Source organism: Elephantulus edwardii, unplaced genomic scaffold (genome assembly GCF_000299155.1).
Source record: "Elephantulus edwardii isolate Elephantulus edwardi_28Jun2011 unplaced genomic scaffold, EleEdw1.0 scaffold00096, whole genome shotgun sequence".
Lineage (NCBI taxonomy): Eukaryota > Metazoa > Chordata > Mammalia > Macroscelidea > Macroscelididae > Elephantulus > Elephantulus edwardii.
In genome coordinates this window covers 9153145-9177565 of record NW_006399846.1, presented here as the reverse complement: position 1 = coordinate 9177565, position 24421 = coordinate 9153145, and the positions used below count along the sequence as shown (strand labels likewise).

General features: G+C 40.7%; 2 protein-coding genes across 2 annotated transcripts in view; one reads left to right on the top strand and one right to left on the bottom strand.

Moving 5' to 3' along the window:
• Window positions 1-11075, top strand: part of ADIPOR2 (adiponectin receptor 2) — a 78426-nt gene extending 67351 nt beyond the window's left edge. Inside the window, exons 4-7 of the mRNA XM_006891314.1 lie at window positions 4523-4709; window positions 5397-5584; window positions 8259-8452; window positions 10947-11075. Coding sequence (XP_006891376.1) covers window positions 4523-4709; window positions 5397-5584; window positions 8259-8452; window positions 10947-11075 — 698 coding nt within the window. The remainder of the gene's footprint in view (window positions 1-4522; window positions 4710-5396; window positions 5585-8258; window positions 8453-10946) is intronic.
• Window positions 11076-20621: 9546 nt separating this feature from the next.
• Window positions 20622-24421, bottom strand: part of CACNA2D4 (calcium channel, voltage-dependent, alpha 2/delta subunit 4) — a 146747-nt gene continuing 142947 nt past the window's right edge. Inside the window, exons 37-39 of the mRNA XM_006891375.1 lie at window positions 21985-22097; window positions 21674-21756; window positions 20622-20726 (exon numbers count right to left, since the gene is read on the bottom strand). Coding sequence (XP_006891437.1) covers window positions 20622-20726; window positions 21674-21756; window positions 21985-22097 — 301 coding nt within the window. The remainder of the gene's footprint in view (window positions 20727-21673; window positions 21757-21984; window positions 22098-24421) is intronic.

The window sequence follows — 24421 nt, the reverse complement described above, 5'->3', positions numbered from 1 at the left end:
CTTTGTGGCCTTGGACTAGGCAACAGATTCTTAAAAGGCAAGTAACCAAAGCTGGTGTGGAAAAAAGAAATTAAATGATATAAAAATATAGAGAAAAAACCAAAAGGGAAACAAAAATCTTCCAAACAAACCCCAGCACGACAACTCACACACTGGGAGAAAATATTTGCATACTGTTTCTCTAATAAGAGCATTGTTGTGTACTGTAGAGTCAGAACTGACCCATAGCTAACCCTTCAACGGGTTTTTCAGAGCAGTTAATCACATGGGAGGAGATTCCCCATCTTTTTCTTTCAGAGCAGCTGGCGGCCTCCAATTGTGTGCCTTTAGGCTTTCGGTGAGCTTCTGGCCATTAGGCCACCAGGGTTCCTTAATAAGGGCATACTATCCAGAATATCTCAGCAAGATGATTTGACCATGGGGTAAAGCATGGCAGAGATGATGAAGATGGCTCATGATAGGGCAAGCAAGGTTCCAGCTTGTTCGTAGGATCACTGTGAATCATAGTCAACTCAGCAGCACCTAACAACAATCAAGAATATATGTTGTTGTTGTTATGTGCCGTCAAGTTGCCTGCAACTCATAGCGACCCTATGTATAGAGAATTGTTAAAATTCAATCATTACAAAAGCATATTTCCTACTTTAAAAAAAGCTCATTCATCATTAGTCACTAAGGAAATGCAAACCAAGACTACAGTGAGATACCTTTTCACCCCCAGCAGTATGTCATAGTAAGAAAACAGAAAATAACAAGCATTGGAGCGATGTGAAGGAGTTGAAACCTTTGTACGTTGTTAGTGATAAAGGGTGTAGCTCCTGTGGAGGACACTCAGCAGTTGCTCAGAAAGTTAAACAGAAAACTACTATATGACCTAGGAGGTTAATTTCTAGTTGCATATCCAGTAGTTACAAGTTCATGCAGATGTATATGCAGATGTTCAAAACAGCATTCTTTATAATAGCTACAAAGTAGAAACAACCCAAATGTTCACAAATAAGTAATGATTAAACAAAATATGGTTTATCCATATAATGGAAAATTAGCCATAAAAAGGAATAAAGTACTGATACGCTACAACAGTCAGGATCCATCTGACATCAACAGTGTTACGCTTGGTGTCACAGCCTCTTCTAAAGCCTTCTTGAACTTCTATCAGTTTTCATTTGGTGTACTATTCTAGCTGTTTTTGGATTATCTTCCTCAATATTTTGCTAACATGAAGTCTTAATGATACTGTTCGATAATATCCACCTTCTGTTAGATCACGTTTCTTGGGAATGGGAACAAATACAGATCTCATAGTCAACCAGGCAGCTGCCCTCCAAATTTCCTGGCATAAACTGGGAAGCACATCCGGGGCTGCATATGTTAGTTGAAACATGTCTGTTGGTGTCCCATCAATTCCTGGGGCTTTATTTTTTGCCAATGTCTTCAGTGAAGCTTAAACTTCTTCTTTCATTCCCATTGGCTTTTGATAATAAGCTACTTCTGAAGTATTTCAGTATCAGCCAGTTCTTTTTGGTGTAATAACACTGTATTTTCTCCATCTTCTTTTGATCATTTAAGATATGGCCTATGGCATCTCTCAGTATTGCAACTTGAGGCTTGAATTTGTTTTACGGGTCTTTCACTTTGAGAAATGCCAAGCGAATTCTTCCCTTTTTATTATTCAATTCTAGCTCTCAGCACATTACATTATAATACTTTGTTTTGTTGTCTCAAGCTGCTCGTCAGAATCTTTTGTTCAGCTCTTTTACTTCTTTTTACTTCCCTTTGTTTTGGCTTCTCAGCACCCTCACACAATTTTCAGAGTATCTTCCAACATCTATTTTTTATTTATTTTTTCTTTTTTTCTCTATTTTTTGTAATGACCTTTGACACTCTTCATGGATATCATCCCACAACTCATCTTGTCTTTGATCATTGGTGTATTATTTATCAGTGCTTCAAACCTCTTAAGTTGATTTTTAAATTCAGATGAGATAGATTCAAGGTTGTATTTTGGTTCTTGTGAACTTGTTTTCATTTTCTTCAGCTTAAATTTGAGTTTACACATGAGTGAGTGATATCTTTTCCACAGTTAGCACCTAGCCTGGATCTGACTGCTGGTATTGAGCTTCTCCAGTGATTCTTTTCAAAGGTGTAGTCAGTCTGACTCTTGTGTAATCTATCAGGTGAGAACAGAGTCGCGATTTGTGTTTTGTTGTTTTTCTAATTAAAAAAGTATTTGCAATGAAGTCATCATTGTAGAAAATTCAACCACACAAAGTCTTGCCTTAGTTCTGTCCAGGGATGTCATTGCTAATGTTGTGTGGATCCTGGCTGAAAGCAGAGAATACCAGAAGAATGTCTATTTGTGCTTTAATTTACTCTGATAAGGCATTTAACTGTGTCGATCATTAACAAATTATGCCTTGTATTGAGAAGAATGGAAATCTCAGCATACTTAAGTATGTTCTTATGAAATCAAACTACATCCTTCAATATGGATTACATCTCAACATCAAGAGAACTATAATTCTCATTACTGACCACTAAGCAACATGGTGATAGATGGTGAAAAGATTGAAATTGGCAAGGATTTCATTTTAACTTGAATCTACAATCAGCATCCTTGGTACTAGCAAAAGGAGATCAGTAGACATATTGCATTGGGCAAGTCCACTGTCAGAGGCCTCTCTGAATTACTGAGGAACAATGATAATAGTTTGATGGCTGGTGTTCCTGATTCAGGTCAAGGTCTTTTCATTCACTTGCTATACATCTGAGAACTGGACAGTGATTAAGGATGACAGAAAAAGAATTGATGCCATTGAATTGTGCTGTTGAAAACGAGTACTGAACATCCCATGGACTGCAAAAGAAACAAAATATATCTTGGAGAAAGTATAGCTAGAGTACTCCCTGGAGGCAAAGATGACAAAGTTTTGTCTCACCTACTTTAGGAATGGTAAGAGGGGCTATTCCTTAGAGAGGGACATTATGCTTAGAAAGGTCGAGGGTTGGCAAAAGAGAGAAAGACCCTCAACCAAATCAGTTGATACAATGACTGCAGCAATGAGTTCAAATGTGTCAAATTATGAGCAATGCACAGGATAGGACAGGGTTCAGATCTGTGGTTTATAAATAGGTTCCGGAGTCATACTTGACTTGAGGGCACCAAACAACATATACTACAACATGGATGGATCTTAAAAATATGAAAAGTAAAAGAAGCCACACATAAAAGAGCCCACGTTGTATGCTGCCACTTTATGCTAAATACCCAGAAATTTATAGCATTAGAAAGGTTAGTGGTTGCCAAGGGATAAGGGGAGAGACAATATGGTTATTGCTAATGGTGTCAGTGCAGCATTTCTTTTTGGGATGATAGAAATGTTTTGGAATTATATGATGGCAGTAGGCTGCACAACCATACATAAAGCCCAAGTAATTAGTGGCTTGACATTTGACCTGCATTTGCTGTCTCACATTTGATTTTGCTTTGCTCCAATTTCCTGATTAGTTGTACAGTGAGAGTAGAATAGAGAATCAAATGAAGTTTATTGTTAGCTCCACTATAAGGATTCCATTGTAATTATTCTGTTCAGGATATTTACCATTATTTTCTCTCATTTTGATTGACTTCCAATCTGGGCTCTCCTTCTAATTACTCTTAACTATACAGGTTCCTCTATGATTTCTACATTTTTCAGAGGCCTGCTGTTTAAGAAGTGCATGGCAAATCCTGCTTCCTAGTCTTAATCTGGGAGCTGTACTAAAACCTGTCCGTCATGAGTGACACTTGTGACATTTGACATAGTAGCTTTCAGTATCACAACAACCCACAGGTTATGACAGTACAGCTCTTCCTTGGAGAGGGACATCATACTTGGAAAGAGCTGAAGACTCTCAGCCCATGAATTGACACAGTGACTCCTGCAATGGGTGCGAGTGTGTCAGAAAGTGTGAGAATGGCACAGGATAGGATAGAGTTCAGATCTGTTATTCATAGAGTTGCTATGGATTATACTTGACTCGGCAGCATCTAGCAAGTTAGCACAATGTTGGAAAATGTATTCTCCTGGAACTTCTAATTCAGGTGTTATTAATAGATTAGCAGAAGAACAAATACATTTGTCTTCAAAGTAGATTTTTCAAAGAATCTTCTTAGAGGTATAGAGAGTGAAACATTGGAGGGACCAGTCCTTGGAAAAAGATACCAGGCTTTGAAAAGTAATTTATCAATGAAGAAGATGACCCTGTATAAGCTAAATTGACACTTTGACTGCAACAGTAAGATAGGCATAAACTCAACAGAGATTGTGGGGATGGTGTGCGGAATAGCTCAAGATTTCCATCTGTTGGACATTGTTTCACTGCGATTAGTTGGAGTCGACTTGATGTCACCTAACAACAGCAAGAATCAGCATTTTTCTGACAGCCACAGGTTTGGGTTTTGGCTTTGTCAACAATTGAAAGCATAATATATATCTCTTCAAAGGATGATCTTTATCCCGCCTATATATTTCTTTCTTAGGTTGTGTATTCTTCTTGTGCCTGGGGATCTTTTATATGTTTCGTCCAAACATCTCCTTTGTGGCCCCTCTGCAAGAGAAAGTTGTCTTTGGATTATTCTTCTTGGGAGCCATTCTCTGCCTTTCTTTTTCATGGCTCTTCCACACAGTCTACTGCCACTCAGAAGGGGTCTCCCGACTCTTCTCTAAGTAAGTATCTGTAAAACCGGCATTTTTTCCCTGTTTTTATTTATTTATTTATTTATTTATTTTTTAAATAGCATTCAGTTTATTACAAATATTTAGTATTGGCTTCCCATATTTCCTCCCTTTTGTTTTTATCATAATTATGTTATCATCTAGATGAGCATCCTTTATACACAAACAAACAAATTAAACATAATAAACCTAAAGAAATACTTTCAAAAATCTCCATATGATCAGAAGGATTCCGGTTGAATATTCTTTGAAAGTCTGTTTTAATTGACACATTGCCACAGTGCCTGTCAAGACCAGTTCTGATTAATCTCCTTTGTCAGTGTATCCTTTGCCATTCCCTATCACTCCTCCCTGAGAGAGATTTCACCCTGATTCATAAGGAAAAGGGGACAGTGTATTCTCTTAGCTACTTCCTGCTGAAAAGGGATGCTGTAGGTTTCAAAAACCTGTATTTTAATTAACGATTTAGTTACTAGGTTAGGGAAAACATTTAGAAGACTGACAGAATTCTTGACAGTATTTAATGGGGAAGGATGTTTTATTATTATTACTTAAATGAAAGCAAGCAATCCAGTTCACCTCTTAAGTACTATCAATAGTTAACATCATGAGGAGTTAATTGGGAATGTGTGATTATAATTTGTAGCACTAAATGGATTTTTTGTTTTTAAATCCTAGACTGGACTATTCTGGTATTGCTCTTTTGATTATGGGAAGTTTTGTTCCTTGGCTTTATTATTCTTTCTACTGTAACCCACAACCTTGCTTCATCTATTTGATTGTCATCTGTGTGCTGGGCATTGCAGCCATTATCGTCTCCCAGTGGGACATGTTTGCTACTCCTGAGTATCGGGGAGTAAGAGCAGGTAAGAGATGTGGAGGTTTCGCATTGGACATCTGATTAGTGATCATTTATTTGTCAAGCATTATGCTCTTTGTAATGATGTAGTTAAGCTATTTAAGATTGATAAATTATAATTTTTGTCTTCCGGGCCCTTTAATGTATTGATGCTTATTAGTTGTTGTAAATACTGTGATGGAGGGAGAATGATGAGTTGTGTTGATAGATTTGGTCAATATGTTTTTGCGTTTATGACCTTCTAATTGTTCATAAAGGAGCTCTGGTGGCTTAGTTTCGTTGTCAACCCAAAGGCATGATGTTCAAATATACGAGTAGCTCATTTGGAGAAAGGTGTGAATCTCCTCTTGTGTGATTTTCAGCATTTGAAAACACGCCAAAGGGTCACCTATAAATTCATTCTGTCTCAATGGTAAACAGCAATGGCAAGTGTCCATAAGGCAGTGGCTCTGAAACCTTTGCAAAATAAATTATTACTTTACTCTCAAGTCAGAATGTATTTTTATAGTGTTTGGTGTCAGTTTTGTTTCAGCTTATATTTTTATTTTAAAATATGTATCTCCTTCTATAATTAAGATTTCAACCTTTGATACTAATTATAGAGAGAGCTATGTTGGCCTAGTGGACAGAAAGTTATGCTACCATGCCAAAGGTGGGTGATTTTAATCTATGGCCCTCGGGCCTGGTTTAAATTGTTTTTTGTCAAACACACTTCTAAGTGGTATAGCCCTGGTCTGTCCATTTGCTGTACAGAGGTAATTCATGGTTGCTGTGATGCTGTGACACTGTGACACTGATGTGCCAAATGCGATAATGGTTACGCATGACGGACAGTGTTTGTTGGCGCTCCCTGATTAAAACAGGCTTGGAAGCAGGAGTGGCATGTACTTCCAAAATGGCTTGTCTCCAGAATGAAAGTTACCAAAATGTTCAGGTCTTTCATTCATAGGGTCGCTATGAGTCGTCTACGACTCAGTGGCACTTAACAACAACAAAGTAGGCATTATTCTGATGTAAAGCTAAAGCGACTTTTTATATTTAAGTTGATGCCTGTTGAACTGGAGATCATATAGAAAGTAAAACTCCCTCAGTGGAGGCTCTTTGAAGGAGCATCAAATTAGCAGAAAGATATTTTTTGGCTCATAAAGTGAGGACTCCTTATAGGAGGAGATTGCCCATCTTTCTCCTTAGGAGTTGCTGGTAAATTCTAATTGCCAGAGAGGCATGGCCTATGGTTTGGCAGAATAACTTCCTGTGGTCTAGGCCACCAGAGCTCCCACATCAGAAGAACCACATTCCAGAGTCTTTGACGTAAGGAATAAGAAAAAAGACTGTTGGAAACGTTTGTTAACACACAGAGGAAAAGGGCAAGTGAATGAACAAGTTCATGGTGATTTTCCTTGAGAGGAGTTTCTATTCGACTTTTGAGCAGCTTCCAACTTATGCCCAACCCCCCAAGTGAAGTATCAATTAATTTTTATTTATGCTTAGTTTTTATCTGTGATACCAACATTTTCACTTCACTGTCTTCTCTTTTAGAATCCCATTTTCTTATGAGCATGCGTGTGTGTGCACATATGTATGTTGTTATATTTGCACATGAGCAGCATTATTTGGTAATATCAAGAACAAGTATAATATAGGCTCCTTGTGTGCTGAGAAAATTTACCAAGTGACAACTTGTTTTGCAAATCATTCTTAATTTTATGTAAAAAGCCAGGAACAGTGACTGTTAAACTCTGTGTTGCTTTTTCAGACAGGTTTCAGATTTTTTAAAAAACTAGTAGCTTTTAGAGTTTTAAAATCCTTACATTTTCTATTGCAACTCAAAGTATATAGAGGTTTATGTAAATTACAAATATTTCATGAAGTGAAATTAAATGAATAAACCCTCTACTTGTAATAATATAATATTGTATTTTCTACTTGATTTTATTAAAAAGAGAAAAGAAAAGAAAGAAACTCTGTTGAAACTTGCTTTTTTTATCTTATAACTATGGTCACTTCTGGACATTTATAAACACTGTTTTAGATGACTGCTATTTTTTGGGCTCAGGTACTAAGACTGTGAAGCTTTCGAAATCACATACTTCTCATTCTATTTGTTATCTTATTCATTACAGTATTTACTTCACCCCAGCCCAAGTTGGTCTGTTTTTCAAAACATTAAAAATTGTTCTTTTAAGTGCCCAATTACAGGCCATAGATTTAGATTACTATTAAAAGTATAGTAGCACCTCAAGTTACCTCTACCCGCTCACATTTATCTGCCTTCCCAGGGTCATTTGCTTTAAATAGAAGATGAAAGACGTAAAATTGCTTTTTATTGTAATCTGTGTCTGTAAAGAGGCTGCATTAAGGGAGTTTTAAACTCCTGGACTGTCCTTGAGGAAAACACTTCACAATAGAGTTCTAAACCCTTTGAGGACTTCTGAGTTGTTCAGCCAAATCTCTCCCAGCAGGAGGCTCTTTGCATTTGTAAATAGATCTGTTAGAACATAGCTGCTGTATTTTGAGTGTCCCAGAGTTTGAAGAACCCTTTTTCTTTCAGACAGGAAGCCGATGTGGTATCCTACTTTGAAAAATTAAGGTTTCAGAGTTAATGGTTCTATATTACAGTAATTTTCCTCTCCACATTTCTCTCTTATATTTTTGCTTTATTTTAATTTTGTGGTTTCTAGGAGTGTTTTTGGGCCTAGGCCTGAGTGGAATCATTCCTACCTTGCACTATGTCATCGCGGAGGGGTTCCTGAAAGCTGCCACTATAGGGCAAATAGGCTGGTTGATGCTGATGGCCAGCCTCTATATCACGGGAGCTGCCTTGTATGCTGCCCGGATTCCTGAACGATTCTTTCCTGGCAAGTGTGACATCTGGGTAAGTGTAAACAGGGGTGATTAAGTGTGCTTGCACATCTATTAGTAGACTGTTGATAGACAGAGAAGTGATGTAATTGGAAAAGTTTAAGACTCGAAGTTAAGATACTTGTATTCTAGTACTAATAACTGTGTGTTTAATAAGCTGTATTTCTCTGGACAAGATGGAAAATAATGACTAGCATTCATTGAGCACTGGTAAGAGTAATGAGTGTGTTTACTTCATTTAGTGTGGTTGTCTTATAAGAGATAATGACTGTCGTTGACTTTATTTTGTGGTTTAGCAAACTAAAAGTTTTTGTTTCTTTAAATCAGGAACTATGTAAGCCAGGATTTTATTTTTTGAAAATATCTATTAATATATGTGCTAAACAAATAGTTCAAGAAGCTGGACTATATGAATAAGAGTACATGTGATCAAGACTGAAGGAAGGTCAACAACAATAACCTATGTTATGCAGATGACACAAGCATGCTGCAAACTAAAATTTAAGGCAGTTAGGTTAGCTAACACAAGGGTACACAACTATTAAGTGGTGGAACTGGATTTTGAATCAGATCATCTAAGTCTCTACTTTCTATTCTACATGGGCAAACATTTTTCTTTACCTCAGTTTTTTTATTTTGAAGTGAGAAAAATTCTCATTCTGAATTAATCTTGATGGACCAGATTTTTACCAAGATCTTTTTTATAGCAAATTCCGTGTGTGTGTGTGTGTGTGTGTGTTTGGAAGAAGAGGTGTAGAGGTAGCTGTATTGCTGTTAATGTTAAGAAAGAAGGAAGGTAGACTAAAAAAAAGCTACTAAGGACTCATAGGCAATTGTGTAACTAAGAGGACAATAATACATTTCAACAGTAGAGAATAGGAATGCTGTTTAATGGGAAATCTGACCTTTTGAATTATATTGTCTCTTGCTGATTATTATGGACTAAACAGATTATCTGATCCCTATAATGTAACCCTCTGTTAAATAAAGATTATGCTGAATTGAGGCAGTATTTTGAGCTTAAAATTAGTCAATTTAGCTTTCTGCAGTTGCCTCAATACACAATTTAACAGATAATAATGTTGTTATCCCCATTTTATTAATTTCTGCTGACTTCCTAGGAAAAATCTCTGGGATTTAATTTTTTTTTTTTATTCTGGTTTGCACTACTAAAATTAATGTCTTACCTTTGGTAAATACTGTTTTCTCTCTGCACTTGGAGACTATTCTCAAAATGAGAATTTTGAGACAATAGTATAAGTTTTGAAGGGATATTTGGTGCCGTTGATTATTTCCTGCTTGGACGTAAAATAACATTCAACAAAAAAGATAAAATCAGAAATGTCAGATGCTTGTAGACCAGCTTCTGACCTGAGATCTTAAAAGTGCTGCTTTTCTGAATGAGGTATCTCAGTCACAAAGGGACAAATGCTATATGGTGCCACTGTTGTAGAATGAGGCTGGCATTGGGGTGGGGGTAAGACTGAGAAAAACTGGATGAAATATGTTTATGGCATTGAAGTCTATGGGGGAGGGAATAGTCTAAAAGTATTATATTTTAGGGCATTATTTTTATCGTAGGAGTATGCAATGAGGGTTGCAGAGTGGATTATATTTGGGGGTACGGGGTGGGGTTTGGGGAGGTGCGGGGGGGATTGTGTACCAATGAGAGAGTTTTTCTTTTGCTTTTCAAGGAGAGGAGCAAACGGGGGGGGGGCGGGGGGGTTATGCGGGAGAAGGGTGTAACAATGAATGAATGGAATTCCAAAATCTCTGTAGATGTTCTTTGAAATGAAAAATAAACTAAATTAATAAAAAAAGGGAAAAAAGTGCTGCTTTTCATAGTGTTCATGTTAGTATATAATGAATGTAATTCCAGAATATTAGTACAGTCTCTTCTTATGCAATTTACTGCCTTTGAAAACTTTCTGGAGGGTCAGTTAGGATTTAATTCCAACTTAAGGGTACATAGCAACAGCAGTGCTACACGAGACTGTAAAAACCGTTTATATTCACCTTCCACTCAATCCTGGAAAAACGTCTTTATTAACAGATAGCAACATTTAAATGACTCCAGGGCATTTTTGTTCATGTAGTGGGCAAAACTTTCCTTAAGCAAAATATGAAAACACTTGTGTGTCAAAGCTGTAGCCCACTACTAGGCATCAGGGTCTCCTTGAATTCTTTGTGGTCTGTCAGAAAGAGATTCTGTTTATATGCCTTTTGCCTCTGAGCTCACCAGCTACTTCAGTGGTGAGAGTTTTATTTTCATGCCTAGAGTTTAGCAGCAGCACCTTGATTTCTTGGAGGACAGAGGATTTCTAACTCTGCAGAATGTGATACTACCTAATGGATGTCTCCAGGATCTGTGCACACCTTGAACTTGACCTCTGTCCCATCCATTTCCTGCCCTTAGCTTCGCATTACCAGACTAAAATGATCCTTAAGAATCTTCAGCAAACATTTTAATAATACTTGGATTCCCCCCCCTTTTTTTTTGTCTCCAGTTTCACTCTCATCAGCTGTTTCACATCTTTGTGGTTGCTGGAGCTTTTGTTCATTTCCATGGTGTCTCAAACCTCCAGGAGTTCCGTTTCATGATTGGCGGGGGCTGCAGTGAAGAGGATGCACTGTGAAACCTAGCGGTGGTCAGGGACTGACCCTGAGCCAGACCTGAGAGCCTTGTAGACCTCACTTACTGGTCAATGATGCCAGTACCAGAGGAGCCCCCTAACTTTAACAGCCTCGTGGGCTTTGTGATGTCCCGGGGGCTCTACGTGGTTCATGACTGAGAAGAGAAAACAAACAAACAAAATAAATAAATCATACCTCAAAGGATGGAGTGCATCAGTTTGGAGAAAAGGAGAAAATGGCCCAAACTCTGACTTTATCTTGGGATCTACTAATTGAGGGCTGTGCAAGACCTTTGGCAAACTGGCTTCTGATCTGTATCATATTTATTTGTAGGAGATGGGGAAACAGTTTAGCTGGTGGTTCTATTTTTTTTCTCCCTTTCTCTCTCCTTAAAACAATAATACAAACCAGTTTAGGTGAACATTTATATCATATTAAGGGGTGGGAGTATGATTTTAGATCCTCTTTTGAGAGAACAAAGAAATTAATGTAAATAAGATTTCTAACTTACTGTTTAAATAAGAATTTATATAAATGTTTAAAACATAGGGAAAGGGGAGGGAGGGAACATTTTTGTATAGAATGAAACATGCAAGTACCACACACTGTTTCAATTTTGCACAAAGTAACTGGAGGAGGATCAGGTAATAGCCCCAGAATGTATAATGCCTTGGTTCACCAAGGTGCCTTCTAAAGGCTGGTATACCTTGGACCCTAGTTGGGCAAAGGATATAGCCCCAGTCCAGTGACACATAATCACTCTCACGCCTTAGGTCGTTGGGAGTTGTGAGGTAGAGGGAAGCAGTATGTGTTTTCTTAGTGGAAGCAGCACGTGAAGGGCTAACAGGTTGGAAAATGATGAGGATCTGGTTAAGGTGCCATTTGAGGATAGGCTCGTTTTCTAGATCCTGTCTAGGGAGTGGAGCCACCTATGTGGGAAGGTCAGTTATGCTGGCATTTAAGGGGCAGTGATAGCACGGAGGTTGACTTGATTACTTCCTGGTATCCTGTTGAATTTTGTAGTAATTCTGATCTCTGAAGAGTTGTGCCAGTTTTCTACATCTTCACTGTAGAGCTCTGGAATGCTGTAAATTTTCAGCTATAAATTCACCTCCCTGCCTACACTTCTTCCTGGGAATAGAAATTGATACTTCCTTGATATCATACTTGGCATGGAGGCAGCCACAAAAGGCATTGTGACTTGTCCAGGTGCCTCTTGAGCTTATTTGCACAGCTTTGGAGAACCATTCCTTTAGGACAGATGAGTTTCACCTCCGGTATACTGTCTAAGGAATTTAGTGTGACAGACACTCCATGAGTTTCCTTGAACAAGAAAACCAGTGGAATTGTCCAATACCCACTGTGGAGTTGTTGATGTGACATAGATAGCATGGTAGGAAGTTGTGGGTTGTTGCCAGATAGTTTGATAGAATTCTTTTTTTTTCCCCTGATGCTGACCACATTTAATAAAGGCATGCTCTTTACAATATTATTAGGGCACATGATACTAATAGCAAATAAATTTCACCATTCATTCAAATACAGTATAACAATTTACTTGAGAGTATAAATACATATGCATAAAAGTTTACAAAGGCACTAAAGAGTTTCTGACCAAGTAATGCATTTTAAAAGGAGAAAATAAGGATTAAATATTGAACATTAAGATTCAAACTACCATTTTGATACTGTAGGAAATTCTTGAAAGAAGTTCAACCTTAAGGAAAAATCCTTATCATGGATAGCTGTTTCACAAAACCTGATCATAAAAGTGCCATTTGACAGAGCCCTGATTACTGAAAATACAATGTAGAACTTCAGAAAGAATAAAAGTTTAAATGCCAAAAAGAAGATGATGATGAAAGGAAACTTGCTGAACTGTACCATTTCAAGCACCTAGAAATAAGGCACATGGATCTTAACATTGTTCTGGCTACAGTGACCTGAATTCATTTACAGTCTCTCCCAAACAAATCATAAAATTTTGTTTGATAGAATTCTTAAGGCCATGTCTTGGAAGTACTGCTAAGAAAAAAAGATGCCTCACTTCCCATGGGATAATCTATTTTATCAGGGAGTGAGGTGGAGTATGGCTCCGGTTCAGAGAATTCTGATCTTGGTTCACAGACAGGCAGCTAAAACAGCACTGAGACTTAGTTTACCATCTTCTTAGACTTCTGATGATTAAGTTACATCCTGGGGATTTTGAGTATTAAAATCAGACATTGGCACCCGAAGCGTGGGGGCTGAATGAGTGGGAATATAAGAAGGATTTGTTTATTTAGTATAGAATTTTCTGGGTTCTTTTTGTCCTAAATCTCCCCTTCTAATCTCCAGCAAAATCTGGGAACCAGGAAGAAAGCATTCATAGGGGAAGTTAGGAAGAATTTATGAGTATTTTTGTTCTGGATAAGGGTCACTGCCCTGGGTGCTAGGTAGACTGAGCAGAACACTCTGGGTGGACTGGCGCAGTACCCGACTAAGAGCAGTATTAATCCCTCTGAGGAGACAGAGTTCAGCAGGACAGTGGCCATCTGGAAGGAAGCTCACTTAGTTTCATGGGAGCAACAGCACATATCAGAAGCCAGACTTGCTCTTCGGTCATGCACTTTGGGACCCAGGGTGAAAGGTGCAGCCCTGTAACAACAGCAGCAGAAGGAGCAGTCTTGCCCCAGCTACTCCACACTCTAAAGAAGGAGTTGAATCTGGTTCAGCATAGCACAAACCTTTAGGAAAATAACATCACTGATGCATAATCTAATAAAAATCTCCCTCTTTAGGGTGTGTATGTATGTGGGCACAGGTGTGCCCATTTCTGTGTATACGTCTACGTGCAACTCACTACCAACGGCCTCACTGTGCACTTGGTCTTACAGTGCTAGCTGAGAACTCTCACCAGGTTGGCGCCTGAATGCCTTACTCTCAGCGGTCAGAGGCTTGCTTGCTCTGTGCGGATTTTTAATTTTCTTTTGACCTTAGGCTGGTTTGGACCTCTGCAACTTCATTTTCACCATTAAATGTGGCCTTTTTCAGTATTTCTCTCCCTCTCCTTTATAAATTGCTAAAGCCACAAAGCACATTTCTGGGGATCATAGATGATTTGGGTTCCAGAACGGTATCTGTGTGATGGCTCCATTCACCATGGGATTTCCCTACTTGCTGTATTCTCAATTTCTTCTAATAAAAAAAACCAAATGGAATATGAGTTTTTTTCCGTGTGTTTTTTCCCCCTGCTTCACCTTCCCTTCCTTCAGCTTTCAGCACTTTTACCTTGAAGCCTTAAATATAGACACTGAAATTTTAATTTCTGAAATTTTCAGAAACCTTCCAGTCTATGAATGCGTAGGTCAAAATGCTTCTAATCAACTCCTTCTAAACTCTTCAGCATTTTCACCATAACTGTACCTCAGTTTGGAATGGAAAAGAGCAGTAGTGTTCAGGACTAATTATAAAATTATTTAAGTGTATAAAAATAATAACCCAATGAACACTTTATTTTATGCGACTGTTAGAAAAAACAAAAGCCTTCAGTATGCAGTTGTAATAATAACTGAGCTGATCAGTTCTGTTTTCACTGTCATCATATAGATGAGAAGATTGACGCTTAAAACGTTATATCTGACACCATTTCCATTACTCTAAATGAAGGAAAAACATTATTTTCTAGTTACTTCTGATCAAACCATTAATCTAAGTTCTATTGAGTAAGTTTTTTAGGTTCGCTTGTTAACCTGATCCCTTCTGTGCAATTTAAGAAAGGAGAGGAAATGTCAGCTCGCTCTCTCGCCTGTGGTACATTTAATTTTTGCAAAGGGAATTTCCACTTTTGGATGCTCTGTACAATTTTCATTCTCATTTTTAGGTAAAACATTTAGTATTTCTTTGCATGTTTTTCTGATATAGAGCACTGGGTTACATGCTGTTCTTAAAAATTTAAGCTTACAAAATCTCACTAATTTTTTTCTTAATAACTTACTGAAAGCTCTGTATACACTTGTTATCAGGAAAGGTCTTGATAAAAAATTTTAGAGGAAAATAATGACTTCAGTGAGTTTGGACGTTATAGAACATTAGGGCCGTGGGTGGCTTAGCAAGGCCACTTTACAATGTTTCATTAAAACTATACCCATGGCATCTGATCTCAGAAGTCACTGCCCCTGAGTTGATCCCAGCTCACAGCAGACCTCCAGTGGGCTTCCCAGGCTGTAAATCTTAGCAGGTGGAGGCTGCTCACCTTTCTTCCATGTCACTGCTGGTAGATTGGAACAGTGGACCTTTTGTCTATCAGCCTATATCTGTATTCTGCTACCAGCACTTTTTAGGTGACCTCTCTAGCCAGTAAGGTTTTCCCACGTCGTTAACCGTTTGATTCAGTGAAAAGAGTTACAGCTCTTGTAGCTGCTGCTTACAGTGGCATGGGGTGAAACGCATCATGGTGTGGGGAAAACCAAGGAAGCTGGGAACTTAACCAACACGTCCCTGAAAACCTTTGACCTGCCCGCCTGGCTTGGGCAGGGCCTCAGTATGACAACCTGAACGTGGAAACGTGAGTTCACATTCCAGTTCTGCCATTTGCCATGTAATGTTTCTAGTTGTCTTCCATGTTAAAAGATGCTGGTAGAACCTTGCCAGCCTGTGGCTCCGTTATCAACAATTCTCAAACTTCCCACAGTGATTGGCTAGTTTTTCTGCCAAACCCTTTCTCATCCTCCCTTTTTTGATCAGTGTTGTATTTTCTTTTTAGACCTTAAGATAGCTCCCTTCATCTTCCCTTGCCCCAAACCATAGCTTCACTTCAGATTGTGAATTTATTGGACCACTTGACTGCAGAGGACTTGTTTATACAGAATTACCAAATGGTAGCTAATGCCTGGTGCTTGGGAAGGAGAGTCTGAAAGCAACATTGAGTTCTTGGTTATTTCAAATGTGTGTAACATTTATAAAAAGACTTAAAAGTTCTGTCCCCTAGTTTATTAAATGTGAGAGAAAGATGGGCAGTGCAATTTCCAATACAATTTACAGATTTTGGAAAGCCACTCGGGAGTCAGCCCTGCATCAGTTCCAAATTGATGGCACCGAACATCAATTTACTTAAGGCAGCTCTGGTGGTGTAGTCTGTGGCAGTTTCCCTGCCAACCCAAAGGTGGTGCTCTCATGGTTTGACTCCACCAGTGGTTCCTCCCTTGTGATTTACAACCAAGGGAGAGTCAATTATGAATGAATTGGTTCCAACTTGAAGACAGTGAGTTTAGTTAAACAACTAAGGTGCCGACTCTATGACGCAAAGATGAAGGGGCTGGCTCTTTAGCTTGATTCAGGCTGCCACCTGGTGTCCTTTAGTGGTTCTGCTAAAAGTAGAAAATGGAATACTAGTTCTATGCTCCAGAGGCAAAATTTCCGAACATCCTGTGTTCCTCTAAGGTAGAAGAAACCAAGTCTTTTTTTGTCAGAAGTCATTTTCTTTCCATTGAGAATTCTGAACAGAAGATCCAAATCTTAAAGCCCACCTTTGGCAGTGCAGAAATGTGGACACTGGAGAGGCCGAGGCGACCAAAACCTGTACCTGAACTTGCCAAGCTTGATCCTTACTTATATGATCAAAATAGTTGCTACATGTATGTGAAAATACTTTTCCTGATTGAATGGAGAAGATGAACCTTCAGAAAGATACACTGACTTGTTAATAGTTGATAGTTGAGATTAAATGCTGTTGGAGCGCAGAGGATTTATTAATGCTACAATGAGGTATATATAAGTGGCTGTGACCAAAAGAGGAGTTTGAGCTAAAGTTGCTAACAGTTCATACTGCTGGGCCATCACAAGACCTTCATGACTTGAAGGGAACCTCTGAGCTGTGGCAGCCAAGAGAGCTGAAGAACACAGCCCGTGCTTGCTGCTGTCCTCCCTGGGTCAGATGGGCATCCAGGGATTTTTACTATTATTCCTGAAATACAAGCTAATTTCTTCATCCCTACATGCAATGGACAAATCTGTCTTGGAGCAGGTGCAGTTAGAGCACCCCTTGGAGACGGGGATGATGAGATTTCATCTCATACTGTGGGCATGTGGTCCAGCGGGACCAGTCGCTGGAAAAGGACATCATGCTTGGAAAAGCAGAAGGCCAGTGAAAGATGTGATGTGAGTGAAATGGACTGCAACAATGGACTTGAGCACAGAGATTGTGAGGACAGTGCAGGATTGGGCAGCAGTTCATTCATTGTACGCAGGGTTGCTAGGAGATGACAGTGACTCCACTGTACCTGACAGCAGCCACTGCCTGCATTCAGGAAAACAAGTCAGTATAGGAATAAGCAAATATTGCTTATATTATTTAAAAATATCTATAAATAATGATTAGAATATTACACATTATTTAATGAAATATTTAAAAACATAAAAATAAGCTGTCTTTATCAGACCATTTTATGAAGGTCTCTGAACTTTCCAATGGGGCCAATTTAAACTCAGTTTCGTATGTCTAATATTGCTCTGGTAGGTGCCATTCAATCATTGTGACTCCTAGTGACAAGAGAAGGAAATACTGCCCAGTGTTACAGGAAATTAGAATTGCTGCTATTTTCCAGGTTATTGTTACAGCCACTGTCTCACATCCGTCTTGTTGAGGGTCTTTCTCTTTTTCATGGACTCTCTACCAAGCAGGGAGTTCTGGTGGTGCTGTGAAACTAAAGGCATACAGTTCTAATCCACTCGCCGCTCCTCAGGAGAAGGATGAGCACTCTTCTCCCGTGTGGTTTACAGCTTCTAACAACCTGCTCAAGGGCCGACTATGAGTCTGTGCTGACTCAACAGCACGTAAAAACAGCTCTCCCATGCAAAGCCTTGGGTTGGGTTCTACCAAGGATGTTGTCCTCTAGAGACTGAGCTCTTAAAAACATGTCCAAGGGAGCTCTGGTGGCCTAGTGGCAAGAAGCTGCACTGCAGTCCCAGAGGTACATTGTGCAAATCCACCAGATGCTCTGCTGGAGAAGGAGGGGAAATCTCCTCCTGTACCAGTCAGATCCAATTTGATGGTACACACACACACACACACACACACACACACACACACACACAAATAATAAAATTACCCCCCCATCCCAAAACATGTCCAAAATACATGAGATGAAGTTTCGCCATTTTTGTGTTTAAAGAACATTCTGGTTGTACTTCTTCCAACACAGGTTTGTACATTTCTGTCAGTCCATGGTGCATTCACTATTCTCCACCAATACCATTGCTCAGACGCATCAATTCTTGACTTGCACTGGGGAAATCTGCAGATCCTTTTAAAGCAAAGAAGTCACCTTGAAAGCTAAGGTGTGCCAGATACAAATGCTGCCTTATCCATTACCTAAGATACAAGTGAAGGCTGGACAGTGACTAAGGAAGCTATCCATTTAGAACTCTAATAATAATATTTCCTTCAAAGGGTTGTTATAAAGATTCTTTGAGTTAGTTCAGGCATACATCATTTTCTCGTGCTTCACTTTAATGCATTCCACAGACAGTGAATTATTTTTACAAACAAATTTTGTAGCAGCCAGCCCTACATTGCAGAAGTCTTATCAGTGGCATTTTTCCAATAAGGAGCTCATTTTGTGTCTCTGTGGCACATTTTGGTAATTCTCAGAATATCTGAAACTTTTTGATAATGCTAACACACACTTAACAGACTGCATGACAGTGTAAACATAACTTTTCAATATACCAGGAAATGAAGTTCACATCACTCATTTTATTTCAGCGTTTACTTTATTACCATGGAGTGGAACTGAACCTTCAGTATCTCTGAGGTATGCCGTTTGCTTTATGTACCTGGTATACGTAAACAGTAGCTACTATTAGCATTATTATGCTACTAGCAGAAATAAATAAGTTCCTGATTTCTAAACCTCAGTTCCTTCAGCTGTAGCTGAGACCGTTAATTTTTACCTCACAAGGCTTAACTTGCGGTGAGTGTAATGTTTAATCGACAATGTAAGGCACCTTACAAATACATTGACTGTCTATAGTGTTGGCTACCTTAGGAAGTGGGCTTGTGTGCTGGTGGGAAACTTGAACAGCTTGCACTTTTGAACATGGAGGTCAAAGGGCAGTGGAGGATCGGGAAGGAGAGATTCCTGGGCTTCTACATCATTGGGGGGGGGGTTTTCCAGACTTCCCCATTGGAGGTTGGTTAAACTTAAAATCGGAGGTTACCCTATAATTTCAATATCATTCTACCCTAAGTTGCTCTCATATTGGAGTTGGCTGTCTCTGGGGAGCCTGGTCTCTCCCCACCATTCAGGGGAAGGAAAAGAGGAGTGTCTCGAGGTCATCTTCCCTCTGTTCCAGGGTCACCAGAGTGTCAGGATGGTGTGGGTAGGTAAGTATATGGGGTCTAGGGTGATGAGGCATCTCCTGGATTGGGCAGTTCCATGATACAGGCTTCTCAGTGGACTTTACAAATTGGCATCTCCCTAGAAGTTCCATCCCTAAGGGATAGTTAAATAATCCGTTTTGTAGATTGTTGTTGTTGATTGCCTTCAAGGCGATCACGACCCAGTGACCCATGAACAAAAGTCCTGACGCTCCTCTACAACTATTGACATTTATCAAAGTTCATTGAGTTTCCAGAAGCATGTTGTTTAGGAAGTGGATGCCACTCCTGCTTCCACTTTGTAGATTTAGTGGCCATGAAGTGTCAGGATGGGACCTGAATCTGTTGGGGGGGTGTCTGACTAAGCTGAGGCAGGACCTTAGGAGAGCCCCTTACCCTGTCACCATGAAGGGCTGCTTTTCACCCCTGGAACCACTGCACCTCCCCTGAACACACATCCAGTTTTTTATAAAGCATTGCATATATCAACCCTTTTGATACAAAGATTAACTTTTTCTTAGATCAATGCGAAAGTTCCTTTAAGTTAGGGCTTTGCAAAGAGGTTTTTGAAAGAACAATTTGTAGTCCTCATGTTTGGCCATGTTAATGCTTCCTAAAGGGAGTTCCTATCTTTTCCTGTCCTGCACCCTTTCCCATTATATGTACTTCCCTGCCCTCTTTCTTGCTCACAATAAGCTGTTCTCTACTATTCTACTATGAACCTCATTCTGCAGAAGTTACATCCTAGGTGGGAGGCATGTTTTTTGGGTCATCGACCTGTCAGTGGCCTCATCCTGTTTTCTTTTCTCAGCACTAGGAGGTCCTTGGATCCTTCTGAAGACCAGAAGTTGATTAGAAAGAGCTGGACTTCAGGAGCACAGGGGGAACGGAATTCTTCAGTGTTGGTCTGGGTTGAGTTCATGCCAGGCTCCTGAAGAAGAGGTAGGAAGGATGGGAGATGCCCGCTGAGACTTAGGCTAGTTGGTCCCAGGCCCCTGGGGCTCTGCACTTGGTTTCTGCACTGGCGGGGACCTTCAACTAAAGACAGATGGGTACTGACTTGGGGAGTGGGGGTTGATGACTCAGAGGAAGTGAGCTGGACCCCCCTACCCCCACCCCAGTTGCTGACTCTTTAGAAAGTATCTGGCAAGATCACCTTGCCAAGGCAGAGGGTCAGGCCCCGTGAGTGTCACCGCAGAAGCTGGAGCAGTGATGCCCAAGAGCACAGGAGCAGTAGAAGCAGGGAGAGCGAAGCTGAGACGGCCAAGGCGCCGCCGCAGTCCTGGGCGTTCTCCTGTGGACTCCAGAACAGAGGTGAGAGGCAAGTGTACTGACGGGACAGTCCTCTAGGCCGACAGGAAGGAGGGGCAGGGAGGAGGTCTTTGGGACAAATGGGGCCAAGAGCATGAGAGAACAGGGTTCCGGAAAGTGGAAAAGCACCGCCACCTTTCTAAACTAAGGGAGGAAGTACGGCTTCCTGGACTCAAGCTTTCCCTGCTTCACCACAGTCTCAGAATGGCTGTGGAGCGGCTTCTTAGGATGACTTTAGCAAAGTCACATCGACTCTGAGAGCATCTTTGGTATGACTTTGTAGCAGACATAACCAGCAAAGGGAGCTCTGCTGGCCCCGGGAGTCGTGCTGCTACCCCAAGGACAGCACTGTTCTGGCAGTCTGGATCTGCCTGCCACTCCTTGGTGGAAAGCAGGCAGTCTCCTCCAGTGCCACTTACTGCTCTAAAAACCTACTGGGACCTTGCTGTGAGTTGGTTTTGATTCCACAACAGTGGGAAAGGAGAGACGGATAACCAGCAAGAACTACAGTGTGTGTAGAGCACTGGCCCAGGGCCCAGTAGTGGAGGGTGGGCACTTGATGCAGGGCCTTAAGCATTACTGTACACAGTGGCCTCTCCCATGTGCTCAGAGCACTGGGAACTTGGGGTAGCAGGCATGAGGCAAACCTGCAAATGCCGTGTTTTAACTCAGGGCTCAAACCCAGAGAAATGTGATTCTCTTTGTAAATGGGCCCTTGGATTCTGATTGATGTGAAAGTGTTTCATGACATAGAGGCCTAAATGTGACTGCAGTGTGTGAACATACTTCACTGAGACGTGTTTGTCCATTTGAATTCACAGTGAACAGATATACTCATTTCTGCAAGTGCACAGGGAGTCACACAGCTTGGTAGACAGAGATTTAGGGGATGGAGCTCAGTCTCCCTCTTGTCCCGCCCCAGCCCTGTACCTCTGGATGGAAAGCGTGGCAGGTATCTGGTCGCTGGCGCAGCTTCTGGGAGCGCATCCTATCACATTTGACAGAGGTGTTATGTGCGGAATTCTCTGTCAAGGTCAATTGCTTACAGCAGGGCTGAGCAGCCTTTAGAGAAACCCGCTCTATCACTAGTGAGCTGCTGAGACCAATTGGCTTGCAAGCAGCTTCAGGCAGTGGGAGACACCCCCAGGGATGAGAAGGGCTTGGAGTACAAACAGTTATGATTTGGGAGATGATGATGAGAGGACAAAGGACCCTTAGAATCTGGGGGACTGGAAGGATATATTTCACTTCTGTAGCCTCTTGTAGGACTTGAGGGAAGATGCTACAATCACACGTGGAGTCTGTCACCAGGAGGAGAAGGTTACTGTTGGGGATCCTTTGCATCACAAAAATCCTGCAGCAAAAGAGAGATGTGAGAGCTTGGTTGGAACTTCATGGCAGGCTGGGCAGTTACGGACAGAGGCTCTGAGGAAAAGAACCTCTGGAGACTTCTTGCGCACGGTTGAGTGGTGAGTTAGGAAGCAGAATCATAGGACACTCAGATGAGGGGCACCTGCAAGAAAGTTTTTAGACAAAAGACAACAGTCATAAGGGCTTATATTAAGGGAGCTCTGGTGACCTGGGTAAGGAATTGTGCTGCCAACCCAAAGGTGGTAGTGGTTGTTACATGCCTGACCCTCCAGTGGTTTTCAGAGGCTGCAAATTGCCTGGGAGGAGACTGTCTTCCTCTAGCAAAACAGCTGGTGGGTTTGAACCATTTGCCTTTGGATTGGCAGTGTAACTACTTATCATGTGGCACCAAAGCTCCCTAATCTAAAGGTAAGTGGTTCAAAGCCACCAGCTGCTATGTGGGAGGAAGATGAGCAGTCTCCTTCTATGCAATTTACAGCCTCTGAAAACTTTCTGGAAGTCAGCTGTGAGTCAGTCCCGACTTGATGCCGTTGAGTTGGCGTTTTTGTGAAAAGCTTATTTGACTCATAAGCATTTGTAGTGACACTGCTCTTTTCCTTGCAGACTGGAGGATATGAGGAAGTTCAAACCCAGATACTTTTGATAGTGAAAGGCATTGTTATTAATATATTTAGGAGCAGTAGGCACAAATCAAGAGTATCCTAAGCAAATAGGGATTTGGGGTTATTGCTTTGGGTGGACAGTCCTTGTGAGGAGGATGCAATGCTCAGAGTTGGCCACAAGGTGGCACATTGCTCCTGCATACGGGCCAGTAATCCTGAGCGGAGGAAGGAACACTTCTAGAAAGCCTACTGTGCACAAGACCTGATGCATTATATAATACCTGCTACTTACTGACATTTCCTAAGGATTAGGGAATACACACATACACGCAGATAGGTAGATAGATATATTTATAAGTTGTTGTGTACCATAGAGTCGGAAGCAACCAATAAGGAATTGTTGGAGGCAGCTGATTAATTGCACGGGGAGTAGATCTCCCATCCTTCTCCCACGGAGCAGCTGGTGGCCTCGAACCATGTAAATACACACATAAATATTTAATTTTCACAATTCTATATGAGGTTATTCCCACATTGCAGATTAGAAAACTGAGGCTAAAAATTAAGAAATTTAAAAAAAATTAGCATGAAAAAATCTTAAGAAATTCAACTCAGTAAGAAAAAAAAAATTAAGAAACTTTTTTAAAGTTTTACAACTAGGAAGTAACAGAGCCTGTTTTTAAATTCAAATTAGCCCAACATGCTTACTTTCACTATGACTTAATTTAATTTCACAAATAATAATGTTTTTGTTGTTATGGGCCGTCAAGTTGCTTGCGACTCATAGCGACCCTATGTACAACAGCCCTAAACTCTGTACTGTGCCAATCGCACTGTCTCTGACACTCCCATTCCATTTATCCCAGTCACTGAATCAATCCACCTCATAGATGGCCTTCCCCTCCTGCACCGTCCCTCCACCCTCCCAAGCATGATGTCTTTCTCCAAGGACCGGTCTCTCCTCACAACATGTCCAAAGTAGTTAGACGGAGCCTCAGAATCCTTGCCTCCAAGGAGCCACCCGGTTTAACCCTTTCCAGGACAAATCTGTTTGTTTTCCTAGCAGTCCATGGTATTCTCAATACTCTTCTCCAGCACCACAGCTCAAAGGCATCAATTCTCCTTCTATCCTCCTTGGTCATTGTCCAACTCTCTGATGCATAACAAGTGATTGTGAAGACCATGGCTTGTATCAAACGCACCTTAGTCTCCAGAGAGACACCATTGCTCTTCAGTACTTTGGAGAGGTCCCTAACAGCAGCCTTTTCCATGGCAATGCGCCTTTTAATTTCCTGGCTACTGTTGCCAAGAGTGTTGACTGAGGAGCCAAGCAAACTAAAGCTGTGTACAATCTCAATCTCTTCACCATCCATCCTGATGCTGCCAGTTGGTCTAGTGGTGAGAATCTTTGTCTTCTTGACATTGAGCCTCAATCCATATTGGCAGCTGCAGTCCTTGACCCTCTGCAGCAGGTGCTTCAGGTCCTCTTCAGTTTCTGCAAGCAGGGTTGTGTCATCTGCATAACGCAGATTGTTGATAAATCGTCCACCAATCTTGACCCCACATTTCTCCTCATAGAGCCCAGCCTCCCGGATAATCTGTTCTGCATATAGGTTGAAAAGGTATGGAGATAGGATGTATCCCTGGCATACGCCCTTCCCAATTTTGAACCATGCAGTGCTAAAATCTTACCCAACATTACATG